At 41.1% G+C, this 22,734-nt stretch overlaps 1 protein-coding gene and 1 pseudogene across 4 annotated transcripts in view; one reads left to right on the forward strand and one right to left on the reverse strand.

Annotated features, from left to right (window-relative positions):
- Positions 1–22,734, reverse strand: part of AGPAT5 (1-acylglycerol-3-phosphate O-acyltransferase 5) — a 62,651-nt gene that overhangs the window by 17,297 nt on the left and 22,620 nt on the right. For 3 of the 4 annotated variants that reach the window (XM_019921453.3, XM_019921449.3, XM_019921452.3), the window contains 3 exons: positions 21,600–21,715; positions 18,333–18,422; positions 8,067–8,157 (listed from right to left, as the gene is read on the reverse strand). In XM_019921453.3, the coding sequence (XP_019777012.1) occupies positions 8,067–8,157; positions 18,333–18,422; positions 21,600–21,715 (297 nt within the window). The remainder of the gene's footprint in view (positions 1–8,066; positions 8,158–18,332; positions 18,423–21,599; positions 21,716–22,734) is intronic. The other variant, XM_019921450.3, reaches the window with a different exon arrangement.
- On the forward strand, positions 11,427–12,741 carry LOC109547630 (protein SEC13 homolog pseudogene; annotated as a pseudogene).

Consider the following 22,734-nt stretch of genomic DNA (forward strand, 5'->3'; position numbering starts at 1 on the left):
TCTAGTTAAAACACCAGAATCTGACCCAACTAGCCTGTTGAGCACACAACTAATCTCGCTTGGACCAGTGGTTCTAAAACTTTGGGATGCCTCAGGGTCATCTGCAAGGCTGAGCCTCAGCCCCAGAGCTTCTGAGGCAGTGGGTCTGGGGTGGATCCTGAGAATCTGGATTTCATGCCAGTTTCTGGACAATGCTGATGTTGCTGGTTCCGGCACCAATCTGGGAACTGCTGACTGAGAGTTCAGACCGGGCTTGAGTGGATCAAGAATTCGCAAAAGGGCAGCTGAAAGGACTGTGAAAAGGCAGGAGGAGTAAACAGCAGTATTTATTCTGGTAAAATTTTTAAGTAGGGCTTCCCTGGTGGCGCAGTGGTTGAGAGTCCGCCTGCCGATGCAGGGGACACGGGTTCGTGCCCCAGTCCAGGAAGATCCCACGTGCCATGGAGCAGCTGGGCCCATGAGCCATGGCCGCTGAGCCTGCGCGTCCGGAGCCTGTGCTCCGCAATGGGAGAGGCCACAACAGTGAGAGGCCCGCGTACCGCAAAAAAAAAAAAAAAAAAATTTTTTAAGTAAATGGTATGGAAATGACCTCAAAGAGGCAAACCAAAGCTCTCAAAATCCCTGAATGTTTACGATGTCCAAAGCCCCACAGGAATGTTGTGACAGGTGACCTGGTCTCCCCCACCGAGTTCTTCCAGATCTACAAGCACTGCTCCCTGCTGCCGCCGTTCCCCTGAGACTGCGACCTGAGCGGTGCCAGCGGGAGCCACGCTACAGAAAAAGGAAGCAAGAGGCCAGAGGATCGAGAAGTGAAATAACTACGGCTGCGATTTAGACGGTGGAGGAGGATGGTGACTATATCACTACAAATATAATTTGAAAGCCTTCTCAACTCCCTTTGTTCACTCCTGTTCTTTTTCAAAAATGACCAGCATACAAGAACAAAACATTCTAGACTGGGAATATAAGGTTCGAGTGTGGTTTTCCAATATAATTCTTTTCTGTTTGTATATCCCGAACCATCTATGATCTCTGACTCAACAGTAATTGAGATCCATGAGATTTACTTTGTGGCCTTTCTAGGAACAAGAGCATTCTACAAATCGCTGCAAAGATTAACAGACGCGCAACGACACAAAACAGCAATAACGCTCAACAACGGGCCGAAAATGAACTTCCTCGGGACGTCAGAAGAGGAAGAGGTCACTGTGTGATAGGCCGTTGGATTTAAATTAAAATAATCTAATTGGTTACTTAACAAAATAAACAATTTAGAAACACAAAAAGATCATTTTTACCTGCCATATTATTTTCTTTATATTTATTTAATACTATTATACTGTATAGTACTCTTTTATACTATTTTATTTACATTTCTATAATACTGTTATACCATATAATTCTATTATATTTACATATTATGTTGAAGCTTTCCTTACTAAATGTTTTACCATAGTTTTCTGAAATGACAAGTTCTACGTTAGCATTTCTGAAAAAACAACTCTCTTTTCCCTAAATGTAGGGGATTGAGGGATTGCTCAATTCCCAAAATTGAGCAGCCTTCAATATATACCTTGCTTAGTAGTTTCTTGAAGACTCTACCGATATTTCAAACTTCTCAAAATCTTAATGTTTGTCCTGGAGAGGTTGGTTGTAGTTAAACAAAATCTTGACTAATTTATTTGGAAATATGAGTAAGTCTTTTTTAAAGGAATGACTAACATTTAGTTTCAAGTGAGAATGGAATTTAGAGATCATTAATCTGACAACCTTTGAAGTGGACAATATTAAGAATTCATGACGCTCTAACACAGACGTACCTTAAACAACAACTCTAATAATAAATGAACATATTTTGTGGTTAGTATTTTTTTGAAGCAACATATACTTCTAGGAAATAGTGTTATCCAGGGGCTTGAAATATTTAGGGTTTATAAGACAGACAAACAGACACACCCACACCCACCACTCCTCCCTCTTAAACCGGCCATCACCGTCAATGGTATATGGTATAATGACTTAACATGTAAACAAGTATCAAATTTTAAAAATCTAAATTAAAAAGGTTCATTTTGGTTTGTTTTTCTATTTGTTTATCAAGTCAGATTCAAATGAAGGTGTACTTTAGGAGCAAAATTAATAATGTTTTGAAGCAAAACATATCACAGACTAACAAGTCCTACTAAGTTTCAATTTTCCTGAAGAAAAATTAGCTTAGCAGCTGGATAAACAAGTTCATTTGTTTTTATTTTCAAGCAATGTCATTTAGTTGTGACCTAAGAGGAAAGAAAACAGGAAACACTTTTTCTACCTATACTGTTCACAAATCAATTTCCTTTATGTGTGGTGGGAAATAATTACCTTTATAGTTACAAGAAAATATATTTCTAATAGATAGCAAGTTTTCCCAGTTACAGAATTTAAAAACCTACAGTATATATCATTATTATGCTATTTTAAGAATTACTTAAAAGTACTTGTTTTAGGGCTTCCCTGGTGGCACAGCGGTTGAGAGTCCGCCTGCCGATGCAGGGGACACGGGTTTATGCCCTGGTCCGGGAGGATCCCACATGCCGTGGAGCGGCTGGGCCCGTGAGCCATGGCCATGGCCGCTGAGCCTGCGCATCCGGAGCCTGTGCTCCGCAACGGGAGAGGCCACAACAGTGAGAGGCCCGCATACAGCAAAAAAAAAAAAAAAAAAAAGTACTTGTTTTAGCATTACAAAATTAGTGTGCATTTTAAAAAATAAGTAACTTTTAGTAGCTATATATAAGCTATTAAATTTAAAAGGTAATAATATTTATATAATGTATTTATATACATTGTTTTTAAAATGATAAATTAAGAAATATTAGTATTAAATGTAATTACATATAGAAAAATAATTTAAGGCCCTGTTATGGACTGAAGTGTCTGTCCCTGTCCCCACCCCACCCCTGCCCCACTAATTCATTTTGAAGCCCTAACCCCAAAGGGTCTTTAGGGAGGTAATTCAGGTTAAATGAGGTCATAAAGGTGGGGCTCTAGTCCAACAGGACTGATGTCCTTATAAAAAGAGGAAGGGATGCCTGAGACCTCGCTCTGTGAGCGAGCCCACAGAGGAAAGGTCATGTGAGGACACAGCAAGAAGGTGGCTGCCTACAGGCCAGGAAGAGAGGCCTCAAGAGAAACCAACCCTGCTGGTACCTTGGTCTTGGACATCCAGCCTCCAGAACTGGGAGAAAATAAATGCCTGCTGTTTAAGCCACTCAGCCTGTGGTGGCTTGTTACGGCAGCCCGAGGTGACTAACACAGGCCCTAAAACCTGGACTGAAACGACAAATCTGCGTAAACATAACACAGTAAATAAATCTATTTGCAAATAACCATTTGTCTTACCCAACTGAAAAAAGTACACCAATATTTAAATAGTAGGACACACACACACACACACACACACACACACACACACACACACATACATTGTACAAAAGAAATCATTAGTCCTTCAAAGCCAAAACACACAATAATTCTATGTTATTCTCCACACAGACAGTAATCTGGGATTATACTCATTCCATCATGCAAACTTATTATACCTCAACAACAACTAGTGATCTGGCCCGTGACAAGATACAATAAAATGTCCAGGGCTAATTCTGACTTGCTTAATATATTTAATGAATTAGTCCATCACGCATTATAAAAGGGTTGTAAGAGGCGAAGGTGTTGAAAACAGCGTACTAGTTTCTGGACATCTGGTTACTACTGTGAGGACCTCAACTGCCCCTGCGGAGCCCCGCTCAGGCCTTTTTGCCAGTAGCGGGAACCCCCCAGGCTCTCACTCTGCCCTACGCCCCACACACTGACTGTGCTTTGAGACAGCAGAGAGCTCTCAGCGCTCCTGGGCTCGTGCCACCCTTTCCTACTGAAAGGCAGCCTCCCCACGACCAACGCCTCTTCCAGCGAGGCTCTTTACAGCCGCCCAGATGCTTCCTCTCCCAGGAAGCCTCACCGAACCCGCATCTGGAACTGAGTTAACCTCAAGTGCACTCTGCTCATCGGTGTCTCATCACAGTCTAGCGCGATGTCACTATTTACGCAAAACTCCTACTTGAGCACCACTGAGGTCGGCAGCCTCTAGCACGGCCCTCTTTGTAGTCACACCCCTGTGCAGTCTCCCCTGGGGTGTGGGCTGGACCCAGTGAACTGTTTCTAACGAAGAGAATATGGCAAAAGCGACGGGGTGTCACTTCTGAGGTTAGGTTCTGAGAAGACCATGCTTGTCTCGCTCACCCTCCCCTATGCTCCCACTGTCACTACCTCTCCCTCTTCCTGTCCCCGCCCCTCCCTGATCCATCGCTCTAGAGGAGCAAGCTGTCCTGTTGTGAGGAGCTCTGTGAAGAGGCTCAAGTGTCAAGAAACGGACTCTGCAGCCAACAGCCACAGAGGACCCGAGGCCTGTTGACAGCCGTGTGATGAGCGCGGGGGCAGCTCCTCCCCAGGGAAGCCAGGATGTGACCACGGCCCCGGCGGACACCTTGACTGCAGCCTCAGACCGACCCTGAGCGCGAAGCCACCAGCTAAACACATCTGACCCACAGAGACCGTGAGATAATAAATGTTTGTCATTTTAAGCCATTAGGTACGGAATAATATGTTACACCTCAATAGATAACAAATACAATCATGTTTTTCTCTCCTATTAAATTATAAACTCCTAGAAGACATTATGGCTAGTTGTACCACCTTAGCAGAATGTGTTACATGTTAGAAATCAAAAATGAAATCAGCACAGTCTGTGAGGACTTAAAGCACTCTAGGTCAACTTCTCCAGAGTTCAGCTCTCTGTTCAACTCATTGAAAACACGTGTTCCAAGATGTAGTTGATTATTTAATGACAACAAAATGCATCAGATTTTACAAGACACATGAAAAGTAACAGGAAAAAAATCCCCAAATATTAAGTTTATTGTTTCCCTTTCATCTCATCTAACATAAAATTGTAATTCCTAAACAGAATTTAAGTGGATATAAGAGGTGACACACAAGTGTAACTGAAAATTTATATAGTTTATAGCCTTCATAACTCAAGTTTTTATGAAGAGTCTCAAACTAATTCATCTATAAACTATTTTAAGCTTCAAAGAGTAAAATATATATTTTGTTAAAGTCAGGGCTCAGCAACCTAGAATCATTAGAGAAGGAATAATTCAGGAGAGCCGCAATTTTCTGAAACCATAAAAATTTACTTCATGAAAACCCCAAATTTTGTGTAACCATTTTAGATCATTGTTTTCTTATACAAATCTAGAAAACGGTTCCTTAAACAAAATAAGACATTTTCACAACAGTACTTTTCTGAGACTAATACACAAACGTGAACTATAACTCCCTAAGGAAAGGATATAAAATGCAACATTTTCTAAACCCGTTTGGACATGAAACCCTTTTTTTCCCCAAAATATCTTGTGGGCTCAGTTATAGAACATGCTTTTAGAAAAATGGAATTAAGACTGTGATTTCTTAAATAAAACATAATGAACTAATTACAAAGAATACTGTTCAATGACTTCCATTCAACTCTGCAGTGACGTCCAGACCACGAAGCCTAAAATTCGCCGCCTTCCGTGACTGATACTCACGCCAGCCTGATGCACTGAACTCACACAGCTCTCCCTCACTCATCTTTTGCTTGAAGACATCAAACTCTTTGCTCTTAACTCCATGTCTTTGCTATTGTTATTTCTTATATCTAGAATTCCCTCCCTTCCCCATACGTGTCGGCCCTAATTCTACATTTCCGACGTCACCTCCTCTTGGCAGTCGTCCAGACACCCTGTGTGTCACTAGTTCTCTTTTCCTTCAACTCCCACGGAGTGTTATCTGTACTTCTCACATCTCATCTCTTTGTACATCATATACGTGTGTTCTTATCTATCCTCGATTGGATAATGACTCATATCTGCTTTGTAATAAATATTTCTTAAAGGAATGTGGTTACAAGACATAGCCTTGCTTGCCTTTTACATAATAGCTCCAAATGGTAATGACTGGAGTTCTTACATCCAATTTTATTAGCCCTTCTGTTTTATCCCTCAGGATCGGCTATCAATTTTTGCCATTATTAATAGATTTACCTGTGGTGGTACCTCTCCTCCATTTTCTAAGTTAGCAGTAATGACTTAGTAAATATATATTACATACCAGGCTTTCTATAAACATTATGTCACTGAATCTCACAAAAGCCCTATGAAGGAGATATTATGATTCCTGATTTACAAATAAGGAAATAGACCAAAAAAAATAAAGTAACCTGCCTAAGGTTATATGAATTAATATGTGCTTGGGAATGCAGCCCAAAACTAGTGGTAATGTTCATCTAAGACTAAATACTAGTTCAAGAGGGATACGTGTATATTCTGTAAAGAAAAGCGGAAGGAACCTTGAAGAGAGAGGCCCAGCTGACAGAGCGTATGAGTGGAAAGGTAAATACTGTATCTGACACACCAAGTTTGGGACATGCCTTTGAGTCAATCAGGTGAAGCTCTCCGCTGGGCCACTGTGAATACAGGTCTTGAGTCAGGCAGAGAGGTGCGGATGGGAGAGAGCTTTTTGTGAGTCATCTGCAGTGAAATAAATGGTGGCGACAGCTCTGGACTTTAGATGAAGGCCACCATGAAAAACACAGAAAGTGAAATAAATGAAAAAGACCAAAGTCAGACACCAGAAATAACATGAAACAGGAAAGAATGAAGCAGAAGAGGAGGCTAGAAAGGAGACTAAGCGGGAAGCACCAGAGGGTAGGAGGAAAATGGAGACTAGCCAGATGGAAGTCTAGGGGGAGAATTCCGTCTCAGATCATGATGAGTTGACTCAAACCAGCTAGAATTAAACATGCATTTCCTCTGATGCACCAGCCACATTTCGAATGATCACTACCACATGGGTCAGAGCAGACACAGAACAGTACCACCCTTGCAGCAGGCTCTCATAACCTCAGAGGCCCTGGCAGAGCGCTGCAACAGGGCATCTGTTCAGGTAGCGCTGCTGATCAAAGTAGGCAGACCACGTGCTAATCCACGGTCAATCTTTAGAGACACCTTTGAGAACACAGCCAATTTGGTTAAATTGTATAGCTTATTGGTGTATCAGTTATCCAATTTTCTAAAATATGATGTTAAGAACATTCTCATTATTGGGGACATTAATAGCTTTTAAGAACTGTGAACTAACTGTGTGTAATATTCTCCAGTAGGAACTTCACATATCTTCTACTTTAATTCTTACAGACTTAGGCATACCCCTTGGTATCCACAGGGGATTGCTTCTAAGACTAGCCCCAATCCCAACTCCACCCCTTGGACACCAAAATCCACAGATGCTCAAGCCCCTTCTATAAAATGGCCTAGTATTTGCACATATCCTCCTGTATGCTTTAAATCAGCTCTGGATTTCTTCTAATAACCGATACAACACAAATGCTACGTAAATAGTTGTAAGTGCAACGTAAATGCTTTGTAAATAGTTGCCAGCATGGCAATTTCAAGTTTTTCTTTTTGGAACTTCCTGAAAAAAATGTATTTCAGATATTTTCCATCTGTGGTTGATTGAATCCATGGATGCAGAATCCACAGATCTTTTTTAAGAGACGAGCAAACTCATGCTCAGTCACATCAGGCAGCTTGCAGCCACACTGCTAATAAATGTCAGAATCTGGATTCCAATCTAGGTCTGTCAACCTACAAAATAGAAACTCTGTCCATCACACAGAACCCAGACTGCAGAAAAAGGTTCCATCTAAATAATCACGTGCCCAGATAGATTTTGCCTAAATCCACGGCACCAAAATACGTACTGTAGGAAGCACTTGAATTTAATCTCTCAGACATATGGAATAACATACATATGAATTAATGAGAAGAAACTTCATTTCCTAAGAAATAATACAGACATTCATTCAAGGAATAAAAACATTCATTCATTTCATCTGTCGTAAAACATAAATATCTTCTCTAGGAACAAAAATTTAAAATGTCATTATCTTTAAAATTTTTATTTTCAAATACAGGTAATGTTTTACTTACCTTCTTGAGCAGCAAACGTCTGACTAGCTGAAATGACCTTTGTTAGTTCTGGATTATACCTTGTTCCCTCTGGAAAAATCACAAGATACATCTGTGAAGCCATAAAGAAAATTTGGTTTGTTTTATGTGAGTGTTTTTATTGTTGCTGTTAACTTATCAATGCTAACCCTATTAATTCTAAGAGTATTTCCCATGGTGGGGAAAAAAAAAGTATATTCAATTACCTATGACCTTCATTTCAAGCAGAACCACCAAAATGCACAAATTCAATTAAGTCTTAATATTAACAGACTATATGTGAAATACAGTCCTACATTCATTTGTAGGTCAGTCATTAAGAATCCAACATTTCTAATTACATGCAGATATTCACTAATTTAAAAACTGGCCATAAATGACTCATACAAAGCCTCAATTCATCAACGAAAGAGGTTTTCTTCCCCCTAAGATTCTGCAAAATGACTTTTGAAAAGGTGTACATTTTAGGGCTTCCCTGGTGGCGCAGTGGTTAAGAATCCGCCTGCCAATGCGTGGGACATGGGTTCAAGCCCTGGTCCAGGAAGATCCCACATACTGCGGAGCAACTAAGCCCGTGCGCCACAACTACTGAGCCTGCGCTCTAGAGCCCACGAGCAACAACTACTGAGCCCATGCGCCACAACTGCTGAAGCCCATGCGCCTAGAGCCCGTGCTCTGCAACAAGAGAAGCCACCGCGATGAGAAGCTTGCACACCGCAACGAAGAGTAGCCCCTGCTCGCCGCAACTAGAGAAAAGCCCACACGTGGCAACGAAGACCCAGAACAGCCAAAATAAATAAATAAAATGAATAAATAAATAAAAAGAAAACGTGTAAATTTTAGACATCAGGGTCCCTAAGTACATCTCATTTGAGGGATGAGATATATAGTTATATACATAACTATATAAATTTCCACAATATAAAAGGTAATAGATGTTCATATTTCAAAAGATTCACACAGTATTCTTATTTTATAAGACTCCCTTAATGCATTTAAATGACTCAATTTACAAGTGGCCTCATAAATTAAAACAATGCAATTATAAATGAGTTATAAATCAAGCTGGATGTTTACTAAGTAATCAATTAGTCTAAACTTAAGGAGCTCATGAGAGAAAAGTATGCTCATTTTATCCATCCTTACCAGATCCCAGGTAAGACCATCTACCTAGATGTCCAGCACAGAAATATTCTTTTATCTGAATGATCTATGATTTTCACATAGATATAAATGAACCTATGTGAAAATCTGAATTTTTTCATTAGATAAACATATGATCATTCTCTTCCAAAGTTTAACCTGAAAAGCTGGTATAATGGTGGCTCTGCAATTTTGTGTTTTCAACTTCCATGCAAATGCAGAAGCTTTTTATCCATCTGCATATATAATTTTTAGAAGCTACTATCTTTGCCTAACTTAGAAATTAATAGGTTGTGTTTGGTTATCTTCTCAGAGTGGTCAAAAAATGTAGAAAACTGGGTAAAAAAATTTTTTTAATTAAGAATTCCTTATGATGTTCCAGGAGCCAGAAGAAAAATACTAAAATTAGTTCCCAAAACCACAAATTCATTCTCATGAGAAAACATTTTAAATTAGTGAAGTTTGTATTCAAAGCCATGAAAGCAATTAGTGAAGGTTATTAGCTTTTCACTCAATCATTGATAAATAAAACAATTCATGATTGGAATGGTTAATAACTCATGTGGTATTATTTTCTGTCTCTCAGATGTTTTACTCAAAAAACACTGACGGGGGCTTCCCTGGTGGCGCAGTGGTTGAGAGTCCGCCTGCTGATGCAGGGGACACGGGTTCGTGCCCCGGTCCGGGAAGATCCCACATGCCGTGGAGCGGCTGGGCCCGTGAGCCATGGCCGCTGAGCCTGCGCGTCCGGAGCCTGTGCTCCGCAGCAGGACAGGCCACAGCAGTGAGAGGCCCGCGTACCGCAAAAAAAAAACACAACAAAACACTGACGGTTAGCAAGAAAGTAAGAAAGAACTATTCATGCAGGGTTCATTCAAGAAATATTTCTTGTACACCTATTATGTGCCAGGTGCTATATACAGAGTAACAAAACAATATGGTCTTTGGAGACAAGTGAGAAAAAAGTACACTAAACAAATACAAATATATAATTACACACTATGTGACTACGAAGAAAAAGAACAAGGTGATATGAAAGAAAATGACACGAGGGAAACTAGAATGGATGATGGGTCTAAGGCCTAAAGAATGATAAAAGAACAGGTGTTTTCCCCAGCAGACAAGGAACAAGGCAAGGACGCCCACCCTCACCAGTTCTATTCAAGGCTGCTCAGCAGCAGTAAAAAGAAACAAGCTATTGATACATACAATGACTGGAGGAATCTCAAAATGATTATGCTAAGTGGAAGAAGCCCAACTCACTCCCAAACAAAGAGTACAAACTGTATGATTCCATTTATATAAAGTTCTGAAAAGTACAAACTAATCCATAGTGACAGAAAGCAGCTCAGCGACTGCCTTGAGACGGAGCAGGCACAGAGGCACAAGGACGCCTTTGGAGCTTGTGGATATGGGCAGTATCTCGCCTGTGGCAACGGTTTGTATACAGACACCAACACTCATCAAATTCTGCACAGTAACCGTCTGCAGCCTACTGCACGTCAATCACACCTCACCAACAGTACTTCAGTAAAAGAGAGCGAGGGAGCCACCGGATGGAAGACGCACTGTGTGCAGACTCTCAGCTGGGGAAGAGCTGGGGCGCTGCAGGACTAAGAAAAAGCCAATGTAACTCAATGTGGAAGTGGAAGAATGGCATGAAGCAAAATTAGACCACACAAGTTGTACAGATTTTCTAGGCGCAGGATGGGAAGAGGAGCAAGCAGGGAGCGACTGCTAAGAGGCACAGGCTCCTTGGGGTGATGAAGATGTTCTGGAATTACATAGTGGTGACGGCTGCACAACTTGGCCAATACGTGGAAAACCACTGAATGACATGCTTTAGGATGGTGAATTTCACAGTATGTGAATTACATCTCAATAAACAAACAGGCCAAAGCCCATTACTATCTTCCACAAGTCAGCGAATGGGTTCCAAACTTTAAAAGAAACTAATCATTACACAGAATAAAAGTTACATTAAAAAAGTAAAATATGACAGTCACACAATGAATTATTATTAAATTATTAAGGTCACTGGCTAAACAATAAATAAAGCTATTTTATGGCCATTACGCCAGAGTAGGTGGTCTTCTATGGGAAATTGTATTTACAAAGACTGTCACTAGAGAAAGCACAGAGCAGTATGAATAACTGACTTCAATCCCGACTCTCCCCTCACAGGCCCTGTGGCCCTGGATGACCTCCTCCTCTCTGCACCTAAGTTTCCTCATCTATAAAATGAAGCAACAGTGGCACCTACGCCTCACTGGGATGTTACAACGACAGAAGGTGGTAAGTCGACGCGCCGCTGGGACCTGCCATGTCCAAGGCCTGGAGCTGCCGTGACCGTGGCGTCAGTCATTACCACTGCGGACACGCCCCATGAGGGCGTGATTTCCGCAGGCTTCCGGAGCAGCCCTCCCTCTGCAGCGAGATGCCCAGGCGGACCACCGCGGCACGCGCCGGGCAACCTGCTCATCTGACGACAGGCCCGTCAAGACCTTCGACGTGCTCAGCGGAGGAAAGATCCTCGTCGCCGACCTCAGGCGTCATGAGGGTCCTGTGTGGCGAGTGGCCTGGGCCCACCCCATGCATGGCAATGTCCTGGCATCCTGCTCCTACGACCGGAAAGAGGAAAATGGCACCTGGGAGAAGACGCATGAGCTCACGGGACACGACTCCTCAGTAAACTCTGTGTGCTGGGCCCCCCATGACTACGGCCCGATCCTAGCCTGTGGGAGCTCGGATGGGGCCATTTCTCTGCTGACTTACACCAGGTTGGGTCGGTGGGAAGTGAAGAAGACCAACAATGCTCACACTATTGGCTGCAATGCCGTCTGCTGGGCCCCTGCTGTCAGACCTGGAAGCCTCACAGACCAGCCATCTGGGCAGAAGCCCAACTACATCAAGAAGTTTGCATTAGCTGGCTGTGACAACCTCATCAAACCGTGGACGGAGGAGGAGGGCGGCAGTGGAAGGAAGGGCAGAAGTTGGAAGCGCACACTGACTGGGTTTGAGATGTGGCCTGGGCCCCCTCCATCGGCCTGCCCACCAGCACCATTGCCAGCTGCTCCCAGGATGGTCCAGTGTTCATCCGGGCCTGTGATGGTGCCTCGGGCAGTGCGTGGTCCCCCAAACTGCTGCACAAGTTCAGTGATGTTGTATGGCACGGGAGCCAGCCCATCACAGCCAACATCCTGGCCGCCTCAAGGGGAGACAAGGCCGCCTCAAGGTGACCCTGTGGAAGGAGTCGGTCGACGGGCAGTGGGTGTGCATCAGTGATGTCAACAAGGGCCAGGGCGCTGTGTCCACTTCAGTCACAGAGGGTCAGCAGGACGAGCAGTGGCCAGACAGGCAGGGCCTGGTCTCCACCTGCTGCCTCCAGGGCTGCCCCGTCCTGGGCCGACTGACCACACAGCTGGGAGGAAGAATGCCCTGCTCCCACAAGGTCACTTGCCCGGGAGTCATAACAAATGCAACCAGATTTATCATCTGCCTTAACATGGTTTGACATGGTTTGTAATTTACTGTCCAGCTGAACACACACTTGCTCTGAGGGAAAAACGACAATTAACCTTCAGCTCTATTATTTTAAGATATTTTTGGTCATTTTTATGTACCTTTCAGGTTCAGGCATCATTTGGGGGGTGACTGTTTCCAGAGTAATTAAACTCATATCGCTTCTTAAGAAAAAAAAAAAAAAGGTGGTAAGTCATATAGTCTACTCAGTATGGTGCCTGGTGCAAAATAACGTTGCCATTTGCTGTTACAGTGAAAACAGATCTGCTTTAGAAATCTGCGATGGTGCATCTGGTGGGAAGAAGAACAACGTGACATGAGTAGCTAATCACCCTGACCGAGGGGACCTGCCTTCCCTGCCACCAGCTTGGTGTGTTGCCTTCTCAATAACTCCCTCCAAAGGCCATGAGACAAAGCAGTTCTGCTTCTCTCAGGAATGAGAGCCCAGGACAACAGAGGTGTTCTCATCTGATAACTTCCTTGCTACGGCTTTCAAATTGCTGACCAAAAGGCTGCTCCCTTCTTTAGTTCCCCTGGAAATAGAGAAGGTGATAGCAGAGGAAGTGGAGGGACTAAAAGTAGCGCACTAGGGCAAGAGAAGAATGGCCACAGGGACTGACATTTCTGGACCTGCTTCTCAATTAAGGAAAATATAAGTGAAATCCCTGCTCAAGGACAGGGAAGCAATGAGGACAGGAAAAAACTGACAAACTGTCACAAACCAATGAAATTATGCAAAAGATTTTTGCTACTGTTCATATAACTCTTTTATTCTGCTAAATTTTCATTTGGAAGGAACCAGAGTCTGTTTTTCTTTAGTGATGACCTTCCACATAAGAAAAATCTATATTCAAGATGTGACATACCACTTTAAACACACGCACTTTGGCCCCTACCGGAAAATTAGCAGGCTATATTTCACATTAACAGTCTACTCGAAAAGAAAAGAGCTATTTAAGAGTTTAAAATATATTCAAATTGTAACCAACTATTGAACTGATGATTTTCTACTAAAAACAGCCTTTTCTCCATGCTTAGGAAAAGTTAATTTACTTTTTAAGTGAACCTCAGTTTCTCACTCCCAAATGAAGACTCAGGGTTGCTGTGAGGATTAAAGGAAATATGTGAGAATATCAAGCCCTGTGTGGCAGCTCTTCAAACATGTTGTTTCCTCTCCCGCTGGTTTTTAAAAATTCTACTAGTTTACTGAAGAGTTCCAAAGCAGGCGCATTTATACAGAAATAATATCTCAGAACGTAATAAGTTTTGATTAGCTAGACATCTTTTAATTACTTGCTTTCTCTTTAAATAAAAAGCTATTTCATACTGAGATGCACAGAATATAAATAAGATGGTTCCTCTCTGCCTTCTGTCTCCCAAATTAAACCAATCTAGCACAGTATAACTTCTTTACAAAGTTTTCTACATTTATAATCAGAAACATTCAACCCATTAAAAATTCCATTGCACATTTACAGAGGAAAGAATACAAAAATGTGGAAGATACAAAGTATCTCTTTCCTCAAAGAGTATATTATTTAATTATGCAAGTGCCCTATGTATGATCAGAAAAGTGATAAAATCACACAGATGCACACGGGCGTGGCAGGCAGAATAACGGCCCCTCCCCCAAACGTCCAGCTCCTAATGCTCGGAACCTGTGAATAGGGCAGGTTACGGCAAAGGGGGATTTAAGACTACCAGCCACTGGACCTCAGGGTAAGGGCTGATCGTAGAACGCCAGGTGGGGGGGTGGGGGCAATGCGATCACGTGATCACAAGGACAGGAAAGAGGGAGGCAGAAGAGTCAGAACCACAGACACGGCCAGCACGAAGGAGACAGACCGGCCACTGCTGGCCTTGCAGACAGAAAGAAGTCGTGAGCTAGGAGGGCAGTAAACCTCCAGAAACTGGAAAAGGCAAGAGAATGGATTCTCCCTCGGAATCTCCCTAAGGACCTCAGTGCACTGCCACCTTGACTTTAGTCCAGTGAGACCCATTTTGAACTGCTGGCCTCCAGAATGATTTAGATAATAAATTAGTATTATTTTGTTTTCTGGCTTTATTGAGGTATGATTGACAAATAAAAACTGTATATATTTAAGGTGTACAATGCGATGCCTTACTATACGTGTACAGCACATAGTTACCGTATTCTTTTTATGGTAGAACACTTAAAATCTACTCTTTCAGCAAATTTCAAGAACGCAATATGTTAGTATTAAGTATAGTCACCATACTGTACACTACATCTCCAGAATTTATTCATCTTGTAACTGAATCTCCCCATTTCCCCCAACTCCCAGCCCTGGGAACTACCACTCTACCCTCTGGTTCTATGAATTCAGCCTTTTTAGATTCCACATATAAGTGAGACCATGCAGTGTTTGTCTTTCTGTGTCAAGCGTATTTCACTTAGCATAATGCCCTTGAGGTTCATCCATGTTGTTGCAAAGAACAGGATTTCCTTCTTTTTTAAGGCTGAAAAAATTCCATTTTGTGTGTGTGTGTGTCTCTGTACACCACATTTTCTTTATCTATTCATCTGTCAACGCACACTTAGGTTGTTTCCGTATCTTGGCTGCTGTGAATGAACATGGGAATGCAGATGTCTCCTCAAGATAGTAATTTTATTTTTTTGGATATATACCCAGGAGTGGGATTGCTCGATCATACGGTAGTTCTTTTTTTAATCTTTTGAGGTACCTCCATTCTGTTTTCCATAATGGCTGTACCACTATGGAATTCTTATATTCCCACCAACATTGGCTAACTTTTCTATATCTTTACAAACACTTCCATCTTCTGACTTTGTGATAACAGCCATCCTAACAGGTGTGAGGTGATAACTCACTGTGGTTGTGACTGGCATTTTCCTGATGATAAGCGATGCTGAGCACCTTTCATGCACCTGTTGGCTATTTGTATGTCTTCTTTGGAGAAATGTCTTTTCAAGTCCCTTGCCCATTTTCAATTGAGTTATTTGTTTTTTTGCTAGTGAGTTGCATGAGTTCCTCAAATATTTTGGAAATTAACACCTTATTGGATAGGATATGTGGTTTGCAGGTATTCTCTCCCATTCTGTAGGCTGCTTTTTCATTTTGTTGATTATTTCCTTTGCTGTGCAGAAACTTTTTAATTTGATGTAGTCCCATTTGTTTATCTTTGTTTTTGTTATCTGTGCTTTTGCTGTTATATCCAATATTTGTGTTATTTTAAGCTGGTAAGTTTGTGGTACTTTGTTACAGCAGCAATAGGAAAATACAATAAGCATAATTTTCAAACATGTTATTTAATCTTATCTACCAAATTAAGTAAATATTAACAAATTTACCATATAAGGAAACTAAAGCTTAGAGAAGTTAAGTGATGTACAAAGTAACAAAGTTTAAATGGCAGATCTGGAATTTAAACTCAAATCTGATATCAAAGCCAATACTCTTATGCACTAGGTTGCCTCACATTTGAAAAGGAACTTGAGTTAAATTTGGGAAGAAACAAAGCACAAGATTCCATATTTGTGCTGTAAACTGCATGGCTCCAATGCTGACTAAGTGACTTCTATAGATGAAGTAGTTATTTTTGTCATAAATGTTTCATTTGCACCCCCAACTGATAAGTACCTTATAAAAATATTGTCTCAGCAATATTTATTGAGAAGATGTATTTCTTAGTAATTGATAATTCAGACATATTTTTGGAAACAAAATTCTGCAGTCTCTCAAATAATACTAGTAGTGAATAATAAGAGCTGATTTAATGATTAACCATAGATTTCTTTGAGGAAAATTAAGCCATATGGAAGTTGACTTGATAAATATATTCCACCCTGTCAATTATGTGATTAACTTTCAGAAACAGAAGAGCATAATGAAGAGTCTGAGATTATGTATGTTTCATAGCCTTTAATATTAAAAAATGAAGGGCTTCCCTGGTGGCGCAGTGGTTGAGAGTCCGCCTGCCGATGCAGGGGACACGGGTTCGTGCCCCGGTCCGGGAAGATCCCACATACCGCGGAGCGGCTGGGCCCGTGAGCCATGGCCTCTGAGCCTGCGCATCCGGAACCTGTGCTCCGCAACAGGAGAGGCCACAACAGTGAGAGGCCCGCGTACCGCAAAAAAAAAAAAAAAAAAAAGACGATTCATCCAGACTCTAAGAAACCGGCCTCAGACCTGTAGTGACCTGAAGTGACAGCAGCTCACAGCACTGCCTCACGAGCCTGCCATTCAGCATCACTGCATGAACATCAAAACACTAGACTCTTGCCCTTGAAAAACAGAAAAGTTCTCCGGTGGCCCAAGATTAGGTTATTTGAACTGACTTTCCTACTGAAAACAACTTAAAAAGCTGGATATAACATCATCTTAAAAGTATCCAAGAGCTGACAAGATGGTAAGACCAAGATTAAAGCAAACACAGTAAGGCAGAAGTAAGCCCAGAAAAGAACTTTCGTTCTAAGAGATTCAAAAGGTGAGGGGAACCGAAATCGAAGGCCACAGACCTCCTGTTGGAAACAGTGAGAGTGAACCAGAAGTGGAGGGAACGCCACGGCCTTCACTCCTGGTGCAAAAGTAAAGCAGGCAATCCAGGCCTCACGTGCACTTGCCACCTTGGTTGCGTCACCTGGGTGGTCCAGTCAGCCTCAAGCTCAGCGTTTGGTCTGGGCGGGCCCGGACGGGAGTCGAGGGGCCCAGCTAAAACAAATGCCACCATTCTCTGGGGGAAGGCAGTTTCATCTTACGCTTGAGCTGATTTCTGCAAATAATTTTCCAGGTACAATCAGGAGCAGACAAAGATCACCAAGCACACAAGGAAAGAAGGCACCATGAGCAAGAAGAGAAGACGCGGAAGGTGGAGAGAGGGGGCAACTGGGCGGGGAGGAGGAGAGCGGGAAGGAAAGAAGAAAGAAGAAAAGAACTGGTAACTGGGAGCTAAGCCCCTGAGCACCAGGACAGAAAAGCATGCCATGCACTGGGGAATAAAGCTCAGGAGGTCACTGCAGTCATGGTGCTCTGTCCTCGGAGAGCGCCGGGGAAAAGCTATAGGGCAGCAATCGGCATTCTTCAAAGAGAATATTGAGATTCCTTCTGGGCGGAGCAAGGTTTTATAAGTAACATTTACACTCAATGGTTCTTCATTTGTAGATGTTCATACTTTTCCTGACTTTTCAAATAACTCAACAGATACAAGAAATCCAAATTTATACCGACAGAAAACAGCTGTTCTAAAACTCCATGTGACTGAAGAAGCGGAGTTGGAGGAGCTCTGAAGTGCCTGAAGCTAAGGTTACAAGCGCAGTTCTGTTTTCTATTTATAGACTGAAGACAGCAAATGTTGTTACTCCTCTTTAAGGTCAATACTGACAACTACCAGCAAAGGATCCAATCGCCTGCCGCAATCTTTCTGGTGGCCAAAAATAACTGCTTACCTATATTTAGAGGGTTTTTGTTGCCTCGAAAACTCTGAATTATTTATTACACACAGGATACTATATTTTCAAAACAATTCTTAAATGCTAATTTAATGTTTAAGTTAAAGAATGAGAGATGATAAGAAAATTAATGAAAATGAGCGTAATCTTACTGGAGCTCCTGCATTGATGTAGCTCTGCAGCTTTTTTCTCATCTCCTTTTCATTGAATTTGGCACTTCTCTTTACATAGATCCCTCCATGCTGCCACATAAAAAAGAAAAAAAGGAAAAAAGAGGGGAAAAACGTATTTACTATTAAAATATCCAACGGCCAGTCATCAAAAGGGTTAACTTTATTCCCAAAGAGTGAAGAATAAAATTACATTTTAGGAATTAAATTATATTCAATACATTCATCTGTTAGCATCTAGAGAACACTAGCTGAAAATTCTCCTACGTTTTTAATACAATTCAAATAAAACTGTGCGCGACATTTTACTGGAAAACACATGAATATTTAGTTCTCTTGGCAGTTAAAAATGCTTTCTTTCTTAAAAATACATTTTTTTAAAATCAAAAATTCAATCAGATGGATCTTAGCTCTCAATTTCTCCAATGACTTATTTTGGAATAACTAAAAATTCTCCTTTCAACAAATACTATCTTCGAAATTTTAGAAACTGACCCTGCTACATATTTATGTCGTACTGTCATTGACCGAATTCTGTTCTCCCCCCCGAGATTCTTATGTTAAAGCCCTAACCCCCAATGTGACTGTATTTGGAGATGGGGCTTTTAGGAAAATAAATGAGGTCATAAGAGTGGGCCCTGATCCAACAGGAATGGAGCCTTATAAGGAGAGATTAGGACACAGACAAGTGCATGCAAAGGAGAGACACAGGGAGAAGGCAGCTGTCTACAAGCCAAAGAAAGAGACCTCAAGAGAAACCAACCCTGCTGACACCAGGACTTGATCTTGGACTTCCAGCCTCCAGAACTGTGAGCAAATAAATTTCTGTTGTTTAAGCCACAAAGTGTGATACTTTATTATGAGAGCCCTAGCAGGCTAATACAGGCACCTTCATAAAAATTAAGGTAACCTTAATTAAACCTCATAAGTGCACTTCATTGAAACTTTGCATCAGGTCAGCTATTTTTTTGTACTCCTTTCTACTAATTTGAACACATCTGTAAAATTAACCGACTGGATGAATTTGATTTTGTCTTAATCAAGAATATGAGTCAAAGGAAATAAAGAGAAGCAAGGAGGGGATAGGATAAAGAGGAGAGGAAGGATGGTCTTAGATTCTGGTCATGGTTCCTTCCACATATGAACTGGCTTGCCTGAGTACGGAGAAGAAACTCAAAATGCTCTACAGAATGTATGTCACTATTTACCCAAACTAAGAGGACTGATGAGAATAAATTCATTCTTCACTAACTCTTTAGAATTAAAGCCAAAGAATGCATACATTGCAGTGTGAAACTTTCCCAAGCTTTCAATGCCATGACGTCTATTCTTCACATACTATTTCTTCCCAGTCATTTAATTTGCTTATTGAAGTTTTTTTTTTTTAGAGAACTAGGAGCATCTTTTGTTCTTTTTTTTAATATATATATTTATTTATTTATTTTTGGCTGTGTTGGGTCTTCATTGCTGCATGCAGGCTTTCTCTAGTTGCGGTGAGCGGGGGCTACTCTTCGCTGTGGTGCGCAGGCTTCTCATTGCAGTGCCTTCTCTTGTTGCGGAGCACAGGCTCTAGGCGCACAGGCTTCAGTAGTTGTGGCTCGTGGGCTCAGTAGTTGTGGCGCACGGGCTTAGTTGCTCCGCGGCATGTGGGATCTTCCCAGACCAGAGATCAAACCCATGTCCCCTGCACTGGCAGGCGGATTCCCAACCACTGCGCCACCAGGGAAGTCCCTTAAAGTCTATTTTAATTAAAAAACATCTGAGTTCTTTCCCAGGTATATGGAAGCCACGGAAGTGAAGACCAGGTATCTTTCCTTAGGAACTCCCTGATTAGTGAGGAAGCAAAATATGTATACGTGTGTGATATAAAGAAAATTGATAAGTGTTATAATAAAGATAGCCAGAAACGAAAGCAGAGTGGAGGAAAGAGAGTGGAGGTCAATCACAGCTGTCATACATATCTCTAGTTATACTCACAGGGCTTAAATGAGCAAAAGCTCGCTATTGCCCTTTTTATTTATTTATTTTTTAATTTAACCCAACAGTAAGGTTCCCAAAACACCTGCTTTTGGTTGGGATGAGGGAGCAAAGAGATCTCTGTTCTGAATGCTACAGTTAATCTGCACCTTATAATGCTCACAAGTTGGCAGTTTGGAAATATTTAGTTTTCTGAATGTCTATATATTAATATGCATTTTTCTACACATATAAAATACTTAATATTTTATAAATACAATAATTATAAGAAATATGAAACTGGAGAGTCTGTTTCCTCGTATCTTGCTTGTAAATAACTATTTTTGAATAGCATTATTTCTGTTTCATACAAACTGTAAAAAAAAAAATCCTTTTAAAAGAAAATTTTACTTCGTGGCATAAATTCCACTACTTATTAATCTATTCCCGTTTATACATGCACCCAGTAGTTTAAAATACTTTTTGTCAAAATATATATGAATTTTATTTCCCTTTAAAAGACTCAGGAAAAGAGGAAAGGAGACGGGCAGTAAGTACACTAACCTCCAACACCACAGGGTCACTGATCATGGGACTTGGGGCAGCACGGCTCGGTGGTACCACTGTCTTGTGTCCAGCGGATGACTTTCAGATTTATATATTTTCAGAGCTCACCATAACTTTAGCTTTTCTTCTTTAATCGATTATTAAAGTCTTATTAACAAGTCTGTCTTCCATACAAATTTCATTCTTAATATTTAGAAAATTACATATCAAATAATATATTCAGAAAAGGCATAGAAAAATGCTAGTAATCCCCTTCTGAATATCAAAGAGCCTGTTATATAGTTCCATGACCTGATGGTTATTATGTAATTTTAAAGGATTTGCATAAAGTAACATATATTGAATATTTATTATGTACTTGACACTCATGCTAGGCACTTTACATATATAGCTCACTGTTTTTTTATATCCTACAGATAATTACTTTTTAGTTTCTTAAGGTAAGTGTCCATCAAGTTCTAGGTCTTTAAATTTTTCTATTTATTTGGTTTTTGTACATTGGCATTTTTTTCTATTTAATTTAACAATCTGGGTAACCATATATATATATATAAACACACATCATTAAAAATGCCAGACAAAATCATGTTAATTTAGAATAAGCTATTAAACCCATAAAAATAAACCAAAAAACCTCATACATTCATATTAAATGTATGTAAAATTTTAAAATCTAAAATTTTCATAAGCTACATATATGTAAAGAAAGAAGCATGGGAAAGTTACCTGAGAAAAATAACACCCATACAATGGAAGCCATTTGAGCCCATCTTTCAGCACATAGCGCACGTGTCCGAGAGCGTTCTGCCTGATGGCCAACATATCAGCAACGATCCAGTCAACTGCAAAGACAGAATCAATTAGTGCATAAGCGGCCCTGGCTGAACGCCAGCATCCCCTCCACAGAAACACAAAATGCCTCTTCACAAGACTGTATGAGGATATGCTTTGAAAAATATTAGGGTTGGAATTGTTAAATTACTTTAAAACAACCTCAGACATTTGCAAAATATAAATTCTGTGGAGTTTTTTAGTTGGTTTTTGTTTTTTTTGTTTTTACGGTTCTTGAAAAGCTTCTCGTCTCAGGGATAAAATGCAAAAGTCACAAACCATCAGAGTAATCCAAAAGCAGCATGAACAAAATAAAATAGGCTTCTCTCATTCTTGACGTCTAGAAAACATGAAATTATAAGCAAAAAAATGGCTAAATGAAGCCGTCATGTGCAAGTAAATATTCTGTATATACCAATATGTTCAACAAGAGGCAAGGACATTTTATCTTTTTATTTTTTATTTTTTTGCGGTACGCGGGCCTCTCACTGCCGTGGTCTCTCCCGTTGCGGAGCACAGGCTCCGGACGCGCAGGCTCAGCGGCCATGGCTCACGGGCCCAGCCGCTCCGCGGCATGTGGGATCTTCCCGGACCGGGGCACGAACCTGTGTCCCCTGCATCAGCAGGCGGACTCCCAACCACTGCGCCACCAGGGAAGCCCGGACATTTTATCTTGACCAATGACTTTCAGGACACAATAATAGGTCATAATGGAATTCAAAACAAAGATCTCTCAAAGCTTACAACTATGTTGGGCACATATGTGTTCTTTACATAATCAAAGGACACGTAGCCAGGCTGCTAATGACTCTAATTCCATAGATATGTTATGACTAAAAGTTCAAAAAAAACAAAAATAAGAAGGCACAAGTGAGGTGCCAACAAAGAACTCAAAAAACCTATAGGAAGAAACAGGTTGTTAACTGATCTTTCAAGCAGAGCAAATTCTGAACAGAAGTAGCCCTTCCTTGGGACTAGCCTTCCTGCCAAAGCAAAGAACCGGAGACCAGCAAACTGTACAGAAGATGGC

This window comes from Tursiops truncatus, chromosome 21 (assembly GCF_011762595.2).
Source record: "Tursiops truncatus isolate mTurTru1 chromosome 21, mTurTru1.mat.Y, whole genome shotgun sequence".
Classification (NCBI taxonomy): domain Eukaryota; kingdom Metazoa; phylum Chordata; class Mammalia; order Artiodactyla; family Delphinidae; genus Tursiops; species Tursiops truncatus.